The 21574-nt window shown below is 41.3% G+C and overlaps 1 protein-coding gene across 4 annotated transcripts in view; it reads right to left on the bottom strand.

Annotated features, from left to right (window-relative positions):
* The window catches only part of ANO6 (anoctamin 6), a 115445-nt gene that overhangs the window by 8342 nt on the left and 85529 nt on the right, over positions 1–21574 (bottom strand). For all 4 annotated transcript variants that reach the window (XM_014601101.3, XM_014601104.3, XM_019492779.2 and 1 more), the window contains 6 exons: positions 20310–20387; positions 17494–17719; positions 15501–15670; positions 14784–14881; positions 10202–10332; positions 9061–9266 (listed from right to left, as the gene is read on the bottom strand). In XM_014601101.3, the coding sequence (XP_014456587.1) occupies positions 9061–9266; positions 10202–10332; positions 14784–14881; positions 15501–15670; positions 17494–17719; positions 20310–20387 (909 nt within the window). The remainder of the gene's footprint in view (positions 1–9060; positions 9267–10201; positions 10333–14783; positions 14882–15500; positions 15671–17493; positions 17720–20309; positions 20388–21574) is intronic.

The raw sequence follows: 21574 nt of genomic DNA, 5'->3' as shown, positions 1-21574 counted from the left end.
CTAAAATTACAGATTAAAGTCTGTTATTAAAAAATAAATTAAACTGTATGAGGAATGCTTAGGCTTGAATTAAAAAAACCCCAACCTCTATAGCTTATTCACTCCTGACCCCCAAAACATTCCCGGTTTTTATGGGGGCTCTCTAGGCCAAGTTCATTTCTGCAGCTGCTGGCTCACAGGTTCCAGGTGTCATTGGACATGGAAACTATTTTTTATGCCAGGACAGTTTTTCCTTTCTTGATAGCAGCTGCCTGCTGCTGTTAAACATATTGCATCACTGCTTATTGCCATCCTGCTCCCAAGAGAAGCCATACTTCACTTCATTTGCATGCTATAAAGCAAATATTAGAATCAGGCTTGTGGGTTTAATGGCAGTTATAGTAGTGAGCTCCCCAAGACAACTCTGTTCTAGATGATGGCTTCACCCTGGTTAATCCAATGTCTTCTCTGATTGCTGCCTATTCCTATGGAAAAGGATCTCCATTGTTAAGATCTGCTGCTGATCAATCAGGCATAAAGCTAGATTAATTAGCAGCACAATATCTGGAAAACTGCAGTTGTGAGGCAGTAGACAAAACCTTGATCATAGGAACAGAATGTAACCAATGCAGGGATGAGGAAAACTATGGAGACAGAAACCCAGAATGAGAAATACTGTACATAGAAGGGGAGAGAAAGTCAGTGTATATTGGTGTGCAATAGAAAAATGGGGAGAACATTTAAGAAAATAGGTGAAGAGAGAAAGTAAAGTAGAACTTCCAAGGTGGTATATATTTTTACTCTATTCACATTTATGTTAGTCTGGTTTTCCTAAGAGTCATTGTGTGATGCAATTGTATGTAATGCTCCTTCCTTTTGGGGAAACAGTGTGTGTTGCAGGCTCAGGGTGGGGATGGGGGAAGCAAAAAAATCCTTGCTAGGAGCTGTACATCTGAGGGAAGCCCTGATTTGAAGATGTGTTTGTAAATTATGCAAAACATAACATTATTCTACATAGGTTGAGTAATATCTTATTCCCCAAACTCTGTGATGACCCAAATCCTACTTAATAAAAGAATGAGGTGGCAGAAGCAAGGACAATTACACCCTGGTCACATCTGGGAAAAATTCCAACTGACTCCAGTAGCACAAGTATCGGGCCCTTTTAGAGTTCGAACTTGACTGAGCTTTGATGGTTTGCTGTTTAGTTGTCAAAACTTGCGTTCATTTGGATGATGAGTGGCAGGGGCTTCATAATAAAAGAATTTTGCGTTAAGTTTTCGAGGATAAATATCAACATAAGAAAGCTTTTTATAATGTATTCTGGCATAGATTAAATATAAGGGAGTGTCCCTTTAGAAACAGCTTTCAGGCAGTAGACACCAGGGAGCAACGAAGCAGAACTTCTGTATGTTGTTTAAATTTACACTCAGATACTAGTTGCTTTTAGCATACAAAGGATAAAATTAGAACAGATATGCAAGATATTAACAAGTTTTCTAACTGCATGGAGGAAAAAAAACCTGATAACCAAATTACCCAGCTTTTGCTGAGTTAAAAGCACAGAAAGAGTGTTAGCTAAATATAAATTTATAATATTCATTACACATATGGTTTGGATACGATCAAACCGTAAACTAGCTGAAGGCAAAACGGAAGGAAAAAAAACCACCTCTCTTTCTTTGGATCAAATCAATTTGCTGCTTCTCCTAAGCATCAATAAAAAAAATGTGGGATACAGTATTTACATAGTTTAATGGCTCCCTCTTATTGAATTTTTTGCAAGGTCCCAGTTTTCACATAATCATAAATCTGAACTCCATTTCACTTTTTCCCCTTCTTCAGAATCATCTCCAGATGTGCTGCACAGAGCTACAAGAACAGAAACAAGAAAGCTAATTCTACTGTGTCCTCTAAAAGGAAACATTTTTTTTTCAGAATTGTGGGCTGCTTTCTAGAGTATTGCATGGAAAAAGTACAAACACAAGCAGTGTTCCCTGTTTCCCAAGCTATACTGAATACAGTTTTCCATTTATACCATAACAAATTAAAATCAGTCTTCAAATCAACAACAGATGCTCTGGCATGCTACAATAACAGCTCTGCTGCTTGAACCACAAGCCCCAAGACTAATAGTTTTACAGAAAAGTTACTTGTAGCATAGCAGGTGTTGCAAAGGTAATATATGCAGGGGAAAATATACTGTGCCCAAGGCTATAGTAGCTGATCAGTAGTAACAAAATCAACAGTTGCACAGGGAAGAGTAGGTACAGATTCTATATACTGAGGTAAAGCAATCAGATGGGAGAATGGATGGTAAAGGAAAGTTTATGCATTCATGTGCAGGAGCCTGGATGTTAAAGAAAATAAACACAAATTAAAAGAAAAGGAAAAAAATAAACTATTCCCAGGACTTGGACTATAGCATCATAACCTGGTGCGTAACAAACCTTCATCCAAAATGATTCTCAAGTCTCTTGCAGTCTTTAAAACAAGTGGGGCTAAAATTATTGCACATAAATTACACTGATCCTGCAGCCCTTCTGTGGTAATAATATCACTGAAGTTGGTAGGAAATAAGCTGAATTTATACAAAGGTTGGTTGTTTCTGGAATACAAATTTTCCACAAAGGTACAGTGTAAATAGGAATGCATGATATCAATATGATATCAACATGCAATAATTCTACAGAATTAAGTAGTAATTGAGGAACCAAGGACAGAGCAAGGCTGCACTTTAGTTACCTTTAGAGTAGTAAGTACATGTCTTTGTGAGGGAAAGGTTGCTAAGTAAACAAGGATAAGAGGAAATATCCATTTTGTTCTTCACATGATTTCTTCATGTGAGTTCTTTATGTGATTTGTCCACAGAATACAAAAACAAGTTGCTCTGATAACTTCCTTGTACAGTTTTGCCTCAGAAGAAATCCAAGCACATTAATAAGAGCATGTTAATATACAACTAAGCCACTAACAACCATAACTCTGTCTCTGGTAACATTATACAAGAATCATCTGGGCTATGATGATAGTATTTCAGAGCTCTTCATTTGAGAGTAGATTAAACTTATTTTAAAAAAATGCATTCCATTTTTCATCTTGTGGTGCCTTCAAAGGGCAGAATTAGGGCATTCTTCCTTTCAAAGGACATTACTAATGTCCTAACTGGGCATCTTTATGCTTTAATATATTTGAATTTCTTTTGTGGCATAACTACACCAGGAAGCTATTGTTTTACTTTAGTTTAGTTGTAACAGTTACCTAAAAGAAGTTACCACAGGGTAGATCCAGAGGGCATGCAGTGGCATGGTTTCATACTTTTTGGGGCCACCCTGTGGAAGCAGAAGCTGAGGACTTATTTTCAAGTCCCCAAAGCAAGCAAGAATCCAACCCTGCCTTGTTCTTGGCACTTTCTCCCTCCCCCTCCATGCTCAGAAGCCCCTCCCCTGCCTGCTGCTGCCCCTGTTCCTTCCTAACATGGAGGCAGGGGTGCTCCAGTGCTCTGCCCCGACCAGGCTGTGCAGGGAGCCCAGCTCGGCCAGGGACAGCAGCAGTGGTGGCAATGGGGGAGCTCCCCCAAGTATTCCCTGGGAACAGGGCAGGGAGGGGGAACCTGTCCACTGCCACAGCTGTTCCCAGCTGATCCTGGCTCCACATGCCCCTCTCTCCGCAGCCACAGCTGGAGCAGAACAGTGGTGGCAGCAGGTGTGTCTCCCCGCATCCAGAGGCATAAATAGGGAAAGGGACGGGAGGGCAGGGGAGGTGTCACTGAGCACAAAGGGGAAAGGAGAGGGTGCCAAAAGTGTATGTAGGGATTCTAACCTGCTTCAAGAACTTAAAAAAGACCCTGGCTTTAGCTCCTGGAGAGTGGTATGCCCAATCCAGCTGAGTGGGGCAAGGGGAGAGAGGCTGGGCATGGGGGATGCAGCTACTCCTGCAGCACTGGTTGCTATTTCTGCACCCCACCCTTTTAAAAATCCTGTATCGGCCTATGGAAGTTCCTGATATGCACTGAGAATCTTAACTCTAGCAAAATATAGCTGGTTATTTTCTGGGAATTCCCTTTTGTAGATTATTTTAATGTAATGTTTTTTGTATGTAAATACTAAATTTAAGAGCCAAAGAGCTACTATCATGTCATACTTATAATAATTTGGTGATACGTATTACCAATTTTGAATCATTTTTCTTTATATCACTTCTTTATACCACCACTGAGCTTGCTGGATTTACAGTCATTTTGGCTAACAAAGTAGCACAAAGCAACTGGAGTGTCCACTTTAATGGCACATGCTTGCCATTCCTCCCAACACCCATTTTTCTGAGTATACTCCCTCTCCATTTAATTCTAACCATCTCTGTTGAGTTGATCTAGTGCAATAAGTAGTTCTCAAGTTCTCTGGGAAGATGGTGGTCCCAAATGCAGTCAGTAAATGGAGACTGGAGCAAAGTGGGGAATGATTTTCCAGTTGTATTAGAATGTTCTTGTTTCACACTGGGTGAAAGAGACCTTTCAAAATTAAAAGAAGTCCTAATTCATGCCGCATAATCCCTGTCTACAGCACAGCAGCCAACAGCTCAAGTTCAAGCTTTACTCTTATATTCCAATGGTTATGTATTTATATTAGACGGAACACTAGCAATAACCGCTGTAGACTCTGTCACCTGGTGTTTATACCTACTGGTTCTCTCTCCTGCGTGGGATTTAGGAGACAATTAAATTATTTGGCCTGACTCAAAAACTTGCATCTTGCTCCATTATTTCAGGTGAGTGCCCTGACCACTGGGCTATTGGCTAAATCGGTCTGTCTGAAATATGTAGACTGAAATAGTTATGTACTTAAAATAGTTCCAATAAAAAAAAATCCTAATTGGCTGTAGTGGAGATTAATTAGAGGTGCAGGTTAATAAAGTATGTGACTATCTTTGCTATACCTTTTCTCATCTCTCTTCTTTGTTTTTTGTTTTGCTAAGTCTCATTTTTGCCTTAGTCTTGTTACTTTCTGCTCACAAAAAGGGAGGTAGTGAATGGCAATGGAAAGGTTGGCAACTTTGGTGACAGTGACCATGAAATGATAGAATGCAAGATCCTAAGGGAAAAAGAAAGGAGAGCAGCAGAATAAAGACACTGGACTTCAGAAAAACAGACTTTAACAAACTTAGGGAACTGGTGGGCAGGATATCCACATTCATTGGAATCTGACAGGATTGTACCACGAGCACTTCTGCTATGGCCTCAAATGCATGATGTCTGGGCTATCAACCACGTGCCTTAGTACCTGTGCCACCCCAACCCCTATGTGGGTGGGATGAATCCTCAGGTACTGAAGGAATTGGCTAAGGTAGTTTTAGAGCCATTGGCTATCCTCTTTGAGAACTCACGGAGGTCAGGTGAGGTCCCAGATGCTTGGAAAAAGGGAAATGTAGACCCATAAAGGGAAGAAGAGGGATCTGGGAAATTACAGACTGGTCAGTCTAACATTGATCCTTGGAAATATCATGAAGCATGTCCTCAAGGAATCTACTGTGAAGCACTGAGAAGAGAACAAGATGTCAGGAACAGCCAGCATGGATTCACCAAGAGCAAATCATGCCTGACCAACCTGGTTTCCTTTTATAAGAAGGTACAGGCTCTGTGGATGAGGGAGGAGTAGTGGATGTGCTATACATTAACTTTAGCAAGACTTTAGCAAGGCTTTTGACATATTCATATTAACAAGCTACGGAAATATAGCCTAGATCAAGGGTTCTAAAACTGGGTCATGACCCCCCAGAGGGTCATGAGCAACTTAAAAGGCAGCAGCAAACTTCCCAGGGGGTACCTTGGTGGTGTGGGGAAGCAGCATGTGGCAGTGGCATGGAGTGGTGGATGGTGGCAGCAGCTGCCACGTGCGAGCTCCCCATTCCCCGCCATCCAGCACTCAGGGTCATGATAGCACAAATTTTAAGAACCCCTGGCCTAGATGAAAGTACTAGTTTTAAGGAAAAACTTCTGTATGGTTCATGGGACCAGACTCTGGAATAGACTCCCAGTGGGGCTGGTGCAGGCGCCTACCCTGGAGATCTTCAAAAGGAGACTGGACACACACCTTACTGGGGTTATTTGACCCCAGCAGTCTTTCCTGCCCAGAGAAGTGGGGCTCGACCCAATGATCTCACGAGGTCCTTTCCATCCTTAAATTGTGTGTGAATCTGTGAATCTGTACTAAAAGGTGGCTACATAACTGGTTGGATCATTGTGCTTAATGAGTAGCTCTCATTGAGCTCAATGTTGAGTCGGGAGGACTCAAGTGGGGTTCCCCAGGGGTCTGTTCTGGATCTGATATTGTTTAACATCTCATTAATGATTTGGATGATGAGATTAAGTACATGATTAGTCAATTTGTGGTGACACCAAGTTGGGTGGCATTGCAGACACACTGGGTCATGGGGCTAGCATCCAGAATGACCTAGAAAGACTGAAAAAAATAGTCTGTTATCAACCAGATGAAATTCAACAAGAAGTTCAAAGTCCTGCGTTTGGGGCAGAATAACTGTATGCATAACAATAGACTGGGGGAGTGACTGCCAAGGCTGCAATACTACAGAGAAGGGCCTGGGGGTTACAGTAGAGTCTATTGTAGCAGACCATAAGCTAAATATGAGCCAACAGTGTGCTCTTCTTGCAAAAAAAGCCAATAGCATATTGGATTGTATTTAACAGGAGCATCACATGTAAATCAAGGGAAGCAATTCTTCTACTCTTTTCAGCACTGGAGAGGTGTCACCTGGAGTAGTGTCCAGTTTTGGGCCCCACACTTTAAAAAGGATGTAGACTGATTGGAAAGAGTCCAGAAGAGAGCAACAAAAAATATTAGAGGCTTGGGAAGCAGGACTTATAAGGAAAGGCTGAAAGAACTAGGATATTTAGTCTGGAGAAGAGAAGACTAATGGGGTATTTGATAACAGTCTTCAAATACTTGAAGGGTGATTATAAGAGGATGGAGATAGACTATTTCCTGTGGCTGTAGGGGATAGGACTATGAGCAATGGACTCAAGCTGCAGCAGAGGAAATCTGTGTTGGCAGTTAGAAAGAACTTTCTAAGAGGATGGTCAAGCTTTAGAATAGGCTCCCTAGAGAAGTTGTAAAGTCTCCATCTCTGGAAATTTTCAAGAGCAGACTGGACAGACATTTTGCTGGGATGGTTAAATCAGGGATGATCCTCCCTTGAGCAGGGAGAAGCACTAGATTTTGTGAGGTCCCTTCCAGCCCTAGTTTCTTATGACCCTATGATTCTACTTTGAGATCACGGCCATGTGAGAGGGTAATGTAACTTCAGTCTGCTGAGGGGAGAAACGGAAGATTGCAGTAATTTAGAAAGATAGCACTGGACACTGTTGAGATCAGAGTTTAGTCTTCAGAAGAAGCTGATATATCACACTGTATACTTCATAATATATATTTCATTGGCAAAAGAGATTTCCTCTCCTCTCTCTCTGCCCCTTCTGCTTTTCCATTAAAATTTCTCTCTCCTTCTTACGCGCAGCTTTGAGCATTTCCATTCAAACCATGTGAGGAAGTGAGCTTCAGCCCACAAAAGCTTGTGCTATATATCTGTCTACTTTGTTTAACTCAGTGGTGCCCAAACTTTTTACCCTGTAGGCTTGATGAGTGGTGCCAGGCCCAGCTGTGGGCTGGCTCTGGCTGACATCGCAGAGCCCCATCTGGCCTTAGTGGGGTTATGGAGCCTGAACCTGATCGGACCACCAAGGGGTGCAGGGCAAAGTGACCCTGATCTGGACACACATGTGGGGGCAGAGCAGCCCCAATCCAAACATGTTGGGAAGGGAGAAGCAGCCCACCCTATATCCAGATGTATGGGGGGGGGGGGTGGCTGCAACTGCCCTGATCTGCATACATGGTGTTGGGGAGGAATCCAGACCTGGTCTGGATGCATGGGGCAGGGCAGGGTGGAGTGGCCCCAATCTGTAAACATGGGAGCATGGGAGCACAGCCAGGCCCTGATCCAGATGGCAGGGGAGTGGGGGGAGGGAGGGGAATCAGAGAGTTAAGTGACTCCTATCCAGATGTGTGGGGAACAGCTTGGTCCAGTCCAGGTGCACAGTGGGTGGGCCCAGCCCTGATCCCACTGTGTAGCAATGGCCCAGGCAGGGCTGAACCCTGCCACATGGAGGTTCCACTACTCGCCAGCTGCCAATTTTTCCAACCTATGAAGATTTCTGTGGGCTGGATGTCATAGCTTCATAGGCCAGATTTGGCCTGCAGGTCAGTGGCTGAGCACCCCTGGTTTAGCCTATTAGGTGCAAATCTACCCTGCCTTCTAAAAATTCTTAATCCTGTTCTTTACCAAGCTTGTTTAAGTTGTTAATGAGTTTTAAAATATACTGGAAGTTTGAAGACTCTGCATTTGATTATTAAGACTATTTGGGGAGAAAAAGGTTTGGCACCAGGTGCTAAAATGTGTAAAGGACCCATTTAAACTAATTTTAACTGAAACTGATTAACAGATTCATTTGCAAATTCTGAGAAAATTTATTCTGCCCTAACAAGATAAGTGCAGTCATTTTGAGAATCCATTGAAGCTATTAAAACACAAGAAAGAAGCTTAAATCTCTGCTTTAAGTGAAAAACTGCTTTAAGTCAAACTTAACTATGAAGTTATAAACATAACTGGAATAATTAGAAACAATAATATTTAATAACTTAGTTTAATTACAACCTAATTTATTCAAAATGCATGCATTTACTTGAAAATTCTCAGAAAATTAATTCTATATTTAGTATGTTCTGTACAGCTAGGAAAGATACAGTGTATTTTTCCACTGCAGTATAAATTTTAAACACAAGATTTCTGAAGAATTTAATATCTTCTTGAAAAGTGAAATGACTTAGATTTCTTGAAAGCATCCACATTCTTTATGAAAAGGGACTTAGGCTAGAGTCCTAAATTCTGAATTTTGAACACTTTATCTCTAGTTGCTCCAGCATGAAACTTATTGATACTTTACCTCTCAAACTGGAAGTAGCATTTAAGAGTTACTCCCAAACTTTTGTTTGGAATTGTCACCTGTGTACTTACATTTGTCACCACAGCCAAAATCGCCATTCCTTGCATGATTGGCTGCCACGCACCGATATCTTGTGCTTTCTGTGGCACCATGCGTCTGAACTGGGTTGTAATCTTCCAGGCATCTATTCGTATTTCCAACAAATTGTTAATAAGAGCCAGAAGAGGAGCCAAAGGGAATGATGCCACAAACAGAGTGACGAATCCAAACTGTATAACTTACAATGAGACACAAAATATAGGATAATTATTCATTAACTTTCATGTGTATGTATTCACTCACACCATCAGAGACAGGATTTTTTTTTTACCAGGTACATAATCTGGTCCTCAAGTGGCATGCCTTGTGAGATCAGATATATAGAAAAGTACATCACAATCCCAAAAGAAAAGGAAATCTACCAAAATTTAAAAAACGGTGAAAGAGTGCTGGGTTTGTGAAAAGTTGAAAAGGTATAAATATGAGTAATCTACTTCTTTCATATGCTTATTGACCTTGCTGGATTGGGAATTTAATAAGTAACTAAGTGCTATATTGTAAATCCTAAATTAGAATAACAAAATAATAGGTTTGTAAGGGACCTCAAGGGTCATCATCCCAAACGTGGGATTTACTATTTCTAAGCCAAAAATGAAGATTCTATAAGAATGAACGGGCATTACTTGTTGGTATGTGGTGCAGAAATAGATATGATTATATCAATATGAAAGTATGCTTGGTCCAAAAAAAACCTGGAGTTTTGTGAACTCTCAAGAAACCTAAGATAAGTAGGTGGACCTAATTCCAATTAGTGTGCTATAGAAACCTGATGTTGTTGTACAGGGGTTGAAGCTGATAGTGTCCTCACTCCTAAAAACACTTTCAGGAGGATTGGTAAGAGATGAAGGGGCAACAAACCCATTCATATAAACCACTGCTAGTCAAGTCATGTCTTTTTAGATAGTTAATTGATTTAGATTAATAGAAATATCTATCTTTGATCATTTCAAACAATTAATTGATTTAGATTAATAGAAACATCTATCTTTCATCATTTCAGACAAGCTTTCATCTCTAAAACAAGCCAATCTATAAAATCATTATTTACCCAAAAACTCTCTTTAAAACATTTTTAGAGAATGTCATATACATCATATTTGAACTGCTCCTTACCCATTTCAAGATACTCATAAAACAATCCAAGTTTTCCAATGGGTTGAAGATGGTAGTCCTGCTCCCAACGTGGAATAACCTTTTCTGATCTAGCAGCTGTACAACATCTTCCAATTAGATTCTTAATCCAACTATCAGTTGGGGAAAAAATGATAATTAATATTGTTAGTGTGCCTGGTCAAAGACTTAACTATAGCAGAGAATTGCTTTGGTGCTGTTGCCAAGTTGTTGATCACAACTGGACAACCAAAACTCCCAAATTCAAACAGTGGGTCTGATTTGATGTGGGTCAGACTCTATCGAGTTAGTTATAAGAGTGGAAAATGGGTGTAAAATGCTAACAAATCAAAATGGCAGTATTTTATGCCCACATTGAATTGGTGAAAATAACTACACAAAGAAAACAGTAACAGAGACTGAGATCCAATATATTCCCCAGGTTAGGCAGTTTTTCTCTGTCCTCCCTAGAGGGTCTGGTCCAAAAAAACCATGCACCAGAACTTAAGAAAAATGATGCTACAGTTACAATCTACCTGCTATCCTGGAATAAATAGGACAGCAACGGAATGTTAAGGAACCAAGATACTATTGTTACATACAGGTCCTTCATAGTAAGAGAAAAGAGACATTCTGTTGGTAATGAGAAATGAAGAATGAGATACTAGCCAAATGCTTCTGAAATTTTTCAAGAGATGCCAACTTTACTAGATCTTTGATTTCTTAATATGTAAATGTGGCAGGGCACAGGCAGGCAGCTACCAGGTGCCTGATGAGGGCAGCCGTTTTGAACACTAGGCATATAAAGGCTGCTGTGTACTGCTACCAGCCCAGGCAGAAACATCGCCTAGCTGAGCTGCAGCAGGAACAACCTAGGAGGTAAGGGCAAGAGCTTATGGGGACAGATAGGAGGCTCTTGGTCCTGGGCATGATCTAAAACTGCACGCTGCCGGGAGTGGGTGGTCAGGTGGGGCTCCCAGTGGCACAGGAGCCCCCGTGAAATACCAGGCCAGTTACTACCCTGGTGGAAGGTGGGTCGGGGTACCTCAATAACCCCTAGGCCCCACATCCCTGGTGGGTTCAACAGGTTCAGGGGGAGCCCAGGCTCATGGGAGTCCTGAGGCAGGGCCCAGGTCAGCAGAGGGACCTGGAGCAGTGCCCAGGCTCTTTGTGAGTCCTGTGGCTGCAGGGACCCTGAGAAGGGGCCAGGCATGGCTATGGCCACCTGAGCCTCACAGGGTGTAATACCCTAGGGCAAAGGGCCAGGCAGGGCTATGGCCACCTGAGCCAGACGGGGCGGCAGACCCCAATGAGCCCCAGTGAAGGGGCAGTGTGTGAAGCCCCAGTGAAGGGGCAGTATGCGGAGCCCCAGTGAAGGGGCAGTGTGGGGATGTAAGACCTTAGGTCTAGGCAGGCCTGTGGCCACCTGAGCCCCAAGGGGTGGAAGACCACAGTGTGGAGCCCCAGTGATGGGGCTGAGGGCTTGGAGCCCAGTATGTGATTGCTTGTCTGTTTGTGTGTATGTTTTATGAAAGACCCAGTGCAGACCACTGGTGGATGCCATCTGTGAGGCCTGGGCTGCAGTGTATGGGAGGAACAGAGCCACAGATAGCGCCCCCTGGCATCAGAGCAAGAATGGGCAGTCTCCCGCCTAATTAGAACCAATTGAGAAACATCAAGGCATGGCAGACGAGTGAGGCAGGCGGTTAGCCCAGAGACAGGTGGGCGGGCTGGCATGAGGTCCGGCCTTGAGCATGCCCCTATCACAGTAAGTACTGCTTTTTCAACATTCTTCTGACTTTTTAGTCAAAGCAACTTTTAATGTATCCCTCATCATGATGGGTACTCATTAAACACATCCTGGAAAATAGATGCATTGAAACTGAATCTAAAACCAAACAAGTAAAATGGGACATTCATCTCGTATTCTCCATCCTTCCCTCTTTTTTACCTGCAGTTTTCATTCCCAATTCATTGTCAAGTGGAATTTAACTTCAGCGGAGGCAAGATGTAGGACCTCCTTCCTCCCTTTCTAAATGTCCTTTACTTACATCTCGGATTTTAGTGTGTGTGTGTGTGTGTGTATATATATATATATATATATATATATATATATATATGTGTGTGTGTGTGTGTATGTATATATGTGTGTGTGTGTGTGTGTGTGTGTATTTATGTCCTTTTCTCCTCATTCTTCTTTCTGCTCTCCTCCTCTTATGTTTCTCCAAGAAATGCAGAGCCCACCATTCCTCTTGGTAGTTTGTTCCAATTATTAATCACCCTTATTTTTTAATTTTCAGCTTTGGTTTCTTGGTATGCCTTTCTCTACTAGATTAAAAGTGTCTCTGTCCCCTCTGAGGACTCTCTCTAAAGGTATTTATATTGCATAATCAAGTCATCTTTCAGGCTTCTTTTTCATAAGGTAAATAGACTGAGTTCTTTAAGGGTATAAATAAATGTAATAACTGTATTGACATCAAATAATACTGATGCAATGCTGTTATGACATCAGTGTTGCACTTATATGCTTCTGTAGTGCTACGAGACAAAACCAGTGCAACTTTAACCTTGATCAAAATCACAACAGTTTAGCAAACTTGTATCCCTACAGAATCATGCAAGTGCAAAAGTTAGTAGAAGCTGATGAACAGCCCCAAGAGTAAGTCCCTTTCCCCATTTAAAGTGTTTAAAAGATATATTTGTCTCACTGTAAGACATATTCATTTTTATGACTCTCACCTGTAGCCTCTCCAGTTTTTCATTATCCCTTTTAAAATGTCAACACCAGAACCGTATGCAATAGGGTAGCATGGTTACACCAATATCATGTAAGCATATAAATTGCCCCTCCACTCTGACTCACTATTCTCCTGTTTATATACCAGAAGAACAGGTTCGCCCTTCTGCCACATCAGCTCTGAGAACTCATGCTGAATTACTAGTCTCCTTTAGCCTTTCAGCCCTTTTCAGATTCATTGCTTTTCAATGCCAAATTCTGTAGGTTTGGTTTGCATTCCTTGTTATAAGATACATAACTTGTGTTTGGCTATTATATGTCTTCCAGAATATTTGCCTGTATTTTGTTTAAATAGGCCCAGCTTAGCAAGTGATTCAGATCAGTGAATGACTCTTCTCTCTTCACAGTTATCTAACAATTTTTGTCTCATCTGCAAATTTTATCAATGGAAGTTTTATATTTACTCCATATTGTAGTTGAAAATGTTGACTGGATTCAGGTCTAATAACAATCCCAGCAGAAACAATCTCCACCCTACTGATAACTATTTTTGAGACATGTCAGTTCCAATCTTTAACCCATTACTTACTGAATCGCATATAAACATTTCAATTATCCTGCCTGTGATTTTTGCCTAGCACTGTGGTCTCTAATCTGTATTGTCTACATTTGACTTAAATTGTATGATGTTTGTCACTTAACTTACACAGCCCTGAGCACACTGTTTTTGTTCAATAAATAATATAAGTAAATCCCTTATACACCTCTAACTTGCTGCATACTTCATTTATTTCTATGTTCTTCTGAGTCTCCATCTGGAGACGCATTTAATTCATCATGATTCTATTTTTCTCCCAATCTTCTGACTGATAAGCCCTAAAGCCTTAATAACACCTGTTACATGATTGTTGCAAGTAACAGAAAGGGTAGATGTGGTTTGATATAGTTCTTCAGGATCAAACAATACCAAGCAACATTAACTAGTGACTTCGAAGTGGCATGAAGCTAAGACTCAACTCCTGACTGCAAGTGGTCATACAGTGTAAATGGAAATGGAGGTGCACAAATAATCTGAAGGACAAATAACTGGCTCAGTGAACTGGAAAAACCACTGGCATAAAATCAACCAGGATCACATTTTTTGGCTGTCAGATTGAAACAGTAAATATCAACTCCAAAATTTATGAATGGAATTCTAAATGCCAAATTATAACTACAAAAACATACTTAAAAATAAATAAGTAGACAACTGATTCTTAAATTGCACATTGTAGCAGGGCCACTTTAAAAGCAGCAAACAGGCAGCAGCCAGGTGCCTGATAAGGACAGCCATTTTGGCCCAGGAGTATAAACTGGGCTGCAGTTTGCTCCAGCAAGGAAGGAGGAAATGTCAGGCTGAGAGGCTGCTCTGGCTAGAGTTCAGGAGGTAAGGGCACCCTGTGACATATCCTATAGAAAGCCTGAGCTATAAACCATAAACCATGCACCTAAATATTAAGCAATAATAAACTAGCCAAAATGTTCAGAGTAGGGTAGAGCCTTGATCACTTGAATTATGGGCACCCAACTTGAACAAGTGTGGCCTGATATTCAGGCCATACCCTCATAGTGAACTCAAGTAATTAGAAACTGTGGGTGCACAGGACTTCTGAAAAAATCAAACCCAAGATTGTCAAGGTAGGCCTCCAAAGCATGAAATGTTGGTCTTGTTCTCTTGGCACCTCAGCCTACTCTTAATGAAAACTATAGCAAAATGCCAATTGACTTCAAACAAGAGCAAGTTCTTTGCCTTCAAATATTTTAGCTGTTTCATTAGTTAGATAAAAAAATACTTAACACTATACTTACGGGAGAAGCACTTCTTGAACGTTATTCCAGATTGATTTACCCCCTACTATTATTGCAAGCTGAGTGGTAAGTTCTAGGAGACATCCACCTGGATCACACTACAGGTTAGAGAGGCATGAAAAATTCTCAAAGCCATGTTATGCTTTGGGCACAAGTGAAGTGTTCTTTTTAAAAAACGAAGTACAAATTTTATTTCAATTGTTATTTTAACCATTTTTAAAAACAGAACAACTGAGGTAAAATCTTCTACTAATTGTGACTTTTGTCTAAATAGACTAAATCTGACACTTGTCTAAGCAGGCAGGTGCCAGGCTATGCAACCTCCTCATGCTGCACTGTCAGCATAAGAAGATCACTGCCAAACAAGGGGGTTCTCAGTGGATGGTTGAGGACATTGTGCCACCTACTCCCCAATGCCAACATATCTGGCCTGCCCCTGAGAGAGAATCTGAGTGACTGGACCTTTGTTATGCTCTGCTAAACCCCAGCTATTATAGCAGTCCCTATAATAAGGGTACGTTGACAGTCAGAGGATTTTTAGGAAACTTTCAAACTACTATAAATTGTGCTGGATGCTGATATACTATGCAGCTGGCCTAGAACAGGGCAAGCAAGGGACAAGGCTATATTTTGAACCCCTGTTTCTGAGGTTCATTGGGCATTCCCTGGCTAATACCTCTAACTGTTAATAATTAGGATGTTGTAGTACATTCTTACCTCCTCATTCCTGTATTTTCCTAGCCAATAAACTGGGTCCCCAGGGTAACCTACAAATTTCCCCTTAAAGAATGCAATGTAGAAACACGAAGAATAATAGTTGACAAACTGGAATAAGAACATCTTCATGGTCAGGCTGTTTTCATAATCAGTCTGTGTTCTTGGAAGTTCTATAGTTAAAAAAAAATAGTGTTAACCCATGAATGACTTTGGAGCCTCAGTCAAAAAATCTGCATGAGCCTTGCATGCCAGAATACAATTACATCATTATTATCTATGTAGTTTAGTACCTCTTAATATACTGTAGCTATTATACTAATTCTAAGACTGTATTTATTGTAAAAAGTAAAGAGTGTATTTGTGGCAGGGTACTGTTTGTGCCTGCCACTTTAAGGGCCAGAAGACAGCAGCTGGCAGGTGGCTGATGAGGGCAGCCATTTTGGATTCAGGGCTACCCATATAAACAGGGCATTTTGCTGCTGGAAGGCCAGGCAACAACATCACCTGGGTTCAGGGCTGTTGGTATCACCTGGAGGTAAGGGAGGAGCTAGAGGGGATGGTCAGGAGGCTCCTGGTCCTGGGCATGACCTAAAACTGTACCCTGATGGGAGTGGGTGGCCTGGTGGGGCTCTCAGTGGTGCGGGAGCCCCCAGGAAATGCCAGGCCAGTTATCACCCTGGTGAAAGGCAGGTCAGGGCGCCTTAACCCCTAGCCCCACAACTGGGCGGGCTACCCCCTTTCTAGGGTCTAGAAGGTAGACCCCTGAAAGTGAGAGTCGGGCTATAGACTCTTAACCTGTCTTGACATCCCCCAACTGGTCCATGCTGGGGCCAGGACTGGAAGGGTCGAAGGGCCAGGGGCCCACCGCGAGGAACGCCCAAGAGCTGAGGGCCTGGAGTTCCGACTGGCCTGGAGGTGGGCCAGGGCTAGTAGAGCCGAAGGTCACGGGGGGACCACACCCATAAGGGGGAAGCAGGTCAGGGAGCTATGCAGCCAGGAATGAAGGCAGAATAGGCTGCCTGAACGGAGGGATCTAAGTGGGGTCCAACTAGTAGGATTCTGAGGCCCAGTGCAGGCCTGTGATATGGATAACATCCGGATGCCATCTGTGAGGCTTTGGCTGCAGTGTAGGGGAGGAACGGAGCCGCAGATAATGCCCCCTGGCATCAGGGCAAGAAACGGGCAGCCTCCCGCTTATTAACATCTAAATTAATTAATTAACAACAAGGTGTGGTGGGCGAGAAGGCAGGCAGGTAGCCCAGGAACAGGTGGGCAGGCCACTGGGAAATAGGCCCCGAGAAGTCCCCTGTTACACTATTCTTTGACACTTAAAGAAAAAAGACTAGGCAAAAATTCAGTATCGCTCACAGAAAAAACCCTGGCACACTCAATTTATAACATAATACTTTGAACTGATGAAAATAAAACAATATTGAAATACCACACTACTTTACACATCTAAAGATTTGTTGAAGAAAACATAACTAAAGTAGAATAGCAACTTTAATGCAGCTGGCCTGGTCAGAAACAAATAGTAATATTTGTGACTGTTTATTTATTTGATAACACGGGAATAATTTCTAGCTTTGGAATGGTGACCTTATTATATCTATTTATAAGAAAAAGGCTATTCTCTCTATAAACAAAAGCTAATTTAATTGAATGTGTTATGTGTTACTGATGTTTTCATAAAGCTTGGATATTATAGTAACCTTCTTTGCCCTGTCTGTTTCACAAATACAATGCTGTAAATAATTGATCTTTCATGCTGGCTATATAAGAAGTTTTGATGCAAGACGTTAAGCATCTTATTTCTTTGATAGCAGTGAAATTTTGAACTCGAAAAATTCTAGAAGTCATTGAATGCTATGTTGAGAAAATTCCAAAATGCCTAGTACAGCTGGTATTTATTGAAATTCTTATTATAAGAGTAATATTGTCTTTTATTGTTATCTTAGACAAAGTTTCTATCTTAGCTACAACATAACCTTACCATAGTCAGTAATCATGATTGCCACTTTTTCATAGATGATGTTCAGAATCATAATGATTATAAAGCTGATGATTGAAGCAGTGACTGAAGTGGCTGTCTGTGGAGTCAGGTACTTCTGGATTGCCTCTGTTCCATTAATGTGCCGTGGAAGTGTTGAAGAAAACACAAGAAAAACTGAGAGTCTGTAGACGATGATTCCAATAACAGAAGCAATAATCAAAAGAATCTGAAAACACAGTACGGTAAATATATTTGAGTTAAATAATTTGGGTTGGGAAAAACAGTGAGTTTAAAATACGTATTACATAGGGCAAAGTGAAATGGATTGGACTCTCCTTTTACCCTAGCTCATAAGGTTGTTCAGCGCAGATAAAGGTCAATGAATTAGAATCCATAAAAAGTCATTGTGCAGCACACATGCGAGAAAAAGGTATGGACTATTTTATAGCCAATAATAATGTTTGTAGCTATGCAAGCTAAGATAATGAGGAGGGCAATCAAATCTTACGATGGTCATTTTCAGGAGTTAGGAAGGAATCTTTTCTTCCTCTTACTCCATTTATTTAAAGCACTGCATAACTGGCAGGACTGCACAGTGGATGAAAATCCCTGTAGAAGAGGTGGATACTGTTGTTGTTAGTGACACAAAATAAGCAACTGCACCCAAGAGAAACAGGCAAATTTTAAGCAAAGTCATCTGATACGCATTGGTTGAAACCATACTTTCCTAGTCGGTGGTCTCTTTCCCTGATGAAGTTCCCTATGAAAGCTCATGCTCTGAACCAGTTAGTCTCTAAGAGTGCTTATACACATGCTCCGGGAGAGGGGCACTTTATTTAGAGTGACTCTGAGAGCTGCTCTAATTAAATCACCTGGACCATCATGTGTATCAGCACCCCTGCACTGAAAAATGGCAGCGCTCTAATTAAAGCACCCCTGCCGCAATCTTTCAGCACGAGGACACTGGTACACATGATGCTGGAGTCTGCTGAAGTGTGGTAATTACCATGCTACAGCAGCCTCGATTTAATCAAATCTGCTCTGACATGCTGTAATTAAAGTGTGTTGGAGCAGCCTCACAGCGCCACCCCCCCAAATCTGCCTCTGGAGATTAGAGGGCCAATCAGGTCCTAGGCTCCACCCAGCCCAAACCCACTGATTAGGCAGGGGATGGCTATATCTCAGACTCTGGGGCTGCCCAATGCCAGATCCTCATGCTCCGGTGAGCATTGGGATCTATCATGAATCAGCTCCAAATGCCACATATTCAATTTAATGTGTGATACAAAGAACCACAAAAATATTCTACAATACATGTGAATCCACATACATGTTAATGCAAATTTATGGTGAGATAATACAGTAAATATAACAGGTTTACTATTTATGGTGCATTTAACACCTTAATTGCACCACAAGTCTAATATCTGCCAGAGTCTTCTGGTGCTATGATGCCCTAGTTTATGCCTCCCTTCAGTTTTGTGACCTCTGCTACTTCTTCTGTTTTTATTTTTATTGTTGGCTATCAAGCTGTTTAGATTGTAAGTTGCTTGGAGCAAGGAGTGTCTCCTATTATTTCTGTAAAGTGACATGTACTCCCATTCCCCTCCCCCACTGGCCACCACTATTAGATACTTAATAAAATAATAATGCAAATTCCGCAAACAAGTCACAAGATCTTGCAATCTGGAGCCAACCCTTTTTAATGCCAGCAGCCAGGCAGTGTTCTTTTTACTCTGCTCCAGTTGTGGGAACATTGAGAACAGCCTCTTCTGTGTTGGCCAACCAGTGAACTTTATCACCCTTGGGCCCCAGCACTAGTCCCTGGTATTTGTAATGATTTCTAATTATGGTTTACGCTGCAGCTCTAGGAGCACACAGGGCATTTTCACATGTGCTCTAGGGATGAGGGGGATAGCACTTCAATTAGAGAGGCTCCAAGAGCCACTGTAAGTAAAGTGCCACAGTGTCTCGTGTATCAGTGTCTCCACATTTCAAGATGGTGGCAGGGACTAGTTCAAATGCCCTCAAACTAGTTCAAGTGTCCCCACCACCGTTTTGAAGTGTGGGGACACTGATGCATGAGACATGGGAGGCTGCTGGAGCACAGTAATTACCACACTCGATTAATCAAATCTGCTCGGAGCAGCCTCTGTGCTTGGGTACAGGAACCCACAGTATATTAAAACATGGAGCTTTTAAAAGTGGCTGCTTTGGGCCTGTTTGCCATCTTACATATTGTTTCACGGATGACTGAATTCTTTCAAGTTTTAGTTTTAATTAAGGAGCATCATTAGCAAGATTAAAGCACTCCCAGCTTTGCTCTTTTAAGTGAAACAGAAAAGCTGAAAGAGGCCCAGTAGTCTGCAACGTGGCACTAAAATGAAGGGCTGGAACAAGTATGAAAGAAACTGGCAAGGAGGAAGGAGAGTGCAACCAAATCTATCCCTAAAACCAGTCTCTTTGCTCCACCTAGCAGCAGAGCATTTAGCTGAAAATAATGACAGAAGAAACAAAAGACACGCATTTTCAAACCAGCTGATCAATGATAACTACAAAATTTGCTATGCATATGTATGGAATTGTATTCACAATTATCTATTTTGCCTGTGTAACAGTATCTTTGATTGATGAACATTTGTGCACATATGTACATGCTTCATGGGTTCAATTCCAGCATTGATACAGTATTGGAAAATTCTGACCACTATGTCACTTCATAGGTTCATGTATTAGTTCACTGGTTGTTGTTTGTTTTTTTTTTAAATGCTCTGAAAAATAAAGCTTGTCAGATGAAAAACCAATGACATTTTTACCCAGAAAAAGACTGCACTTGTACAACAGGTCATCCTGACACACTTTCCACAGGCTGTGTATGGAACACGTTCTTCTTCCTATAAAGAAAGTCAATTTAGAGGTAGATTAATAATACCATTGCTCATACACATGAGCATCTATACATAGAAATAGATATCTATATAGTTAGATATCCACACACACACACATTTTATATATTTATATATTTGTTGTGGGATTTGTTTGTCATGTTGCAGTATTTAGAACAGAAGAACAAGACTAGGACTTAGTTTCATTTTCCAGACCTGATTTTTGCTATGTCACCATGGCAGTTTGAATAGGCCCAAGTTCTCAAACAAATGTCTACTGGCTTTGGCTGTCAGCTTGAGACACCTAGGGATCCAAGAAGCTACTGCTCAATTGCTCAGTCCATCTGAAAACCAATCCCCTCAAGTTTGGCATCCAGAAGTTCTCAGTGAAAATTAGTGGACACTGAAAATCTGGACTTAAACCAGCCTCACTCTGGCAGTATGAGACTTAGTCAATGTTTTAAAAGATGCTTGAAATGCTCAAATGAAATGTGCTACTTAGTAGAATTTTTTTTTTTAGAAAATTCTTCACAATTTGTGGCAACTATTGATCCTCCTGGATCATGGTGTGTGCAAGAGGGCCACCGAGACCTTCGATGCATATGCTTGGCAGGAATTTTTTTGGAAAACTGGAGGCTACCCAGACCTTCCATCCTCCCTTTAGGCCACTGAGACAGAATCCAAAGACCAGACTGAGTCCAGATGTTTGGTGCCTCCGTGGCTGTAGATATATAAATGTCTGGGAATTGAGCCTAGGTCTCCTGTGTGGTAGACAAGGATCCTACCACTGAACCACAGGGGATTCCCTCTTCACACTTTAAAATACCCAGAAAGAATTATCCTTGTCCAGTAAAGATAGCACAAGACATAAAAGAATCAGTCATTTAGGACAGGTTGTTACCATATGCGGCTAGCTTCAGAACTCCTTGAGTTATTTATTTATACACATTAATGTAATATGGATAGAAAATTAAAGAAATGCAAATAATCAAATAAATGCTGTGGTGATGTATTAACACAAAACTAATAAAAATGTGAAACTAACCCTGATCTGGCATGATCCATTAAAACTAGAGCTACTTAAAAATATGTAATAAGCAGAGATCTAAACTAAGATACTCATAAATATGAATCCTGTTTTCACTGCAAGGAGGATTATCGTCTCCCTGTGAATTTACTATTACCTCTCTTATTAG

Source organism: Alligator mississippiensis, chromosome 4 (assembly GCF_030867095.1).
Source record: "Alligator mississippiensis isolate rAllMis1 chromosome 4, rAllMis1, whole genome shotgun sequence".
Classification (NCBI taxonomy): Eukaryota; Metazoa; Chordata; order Crocodylia; family Alligatoridae; genus Alligator; species Alligator mississippiensis.
The sequence above is the reverse complement of the archived record's forward strand: the minus strand, read 5'-3'. Positions and strand labels throughout refer to the sequence as shown.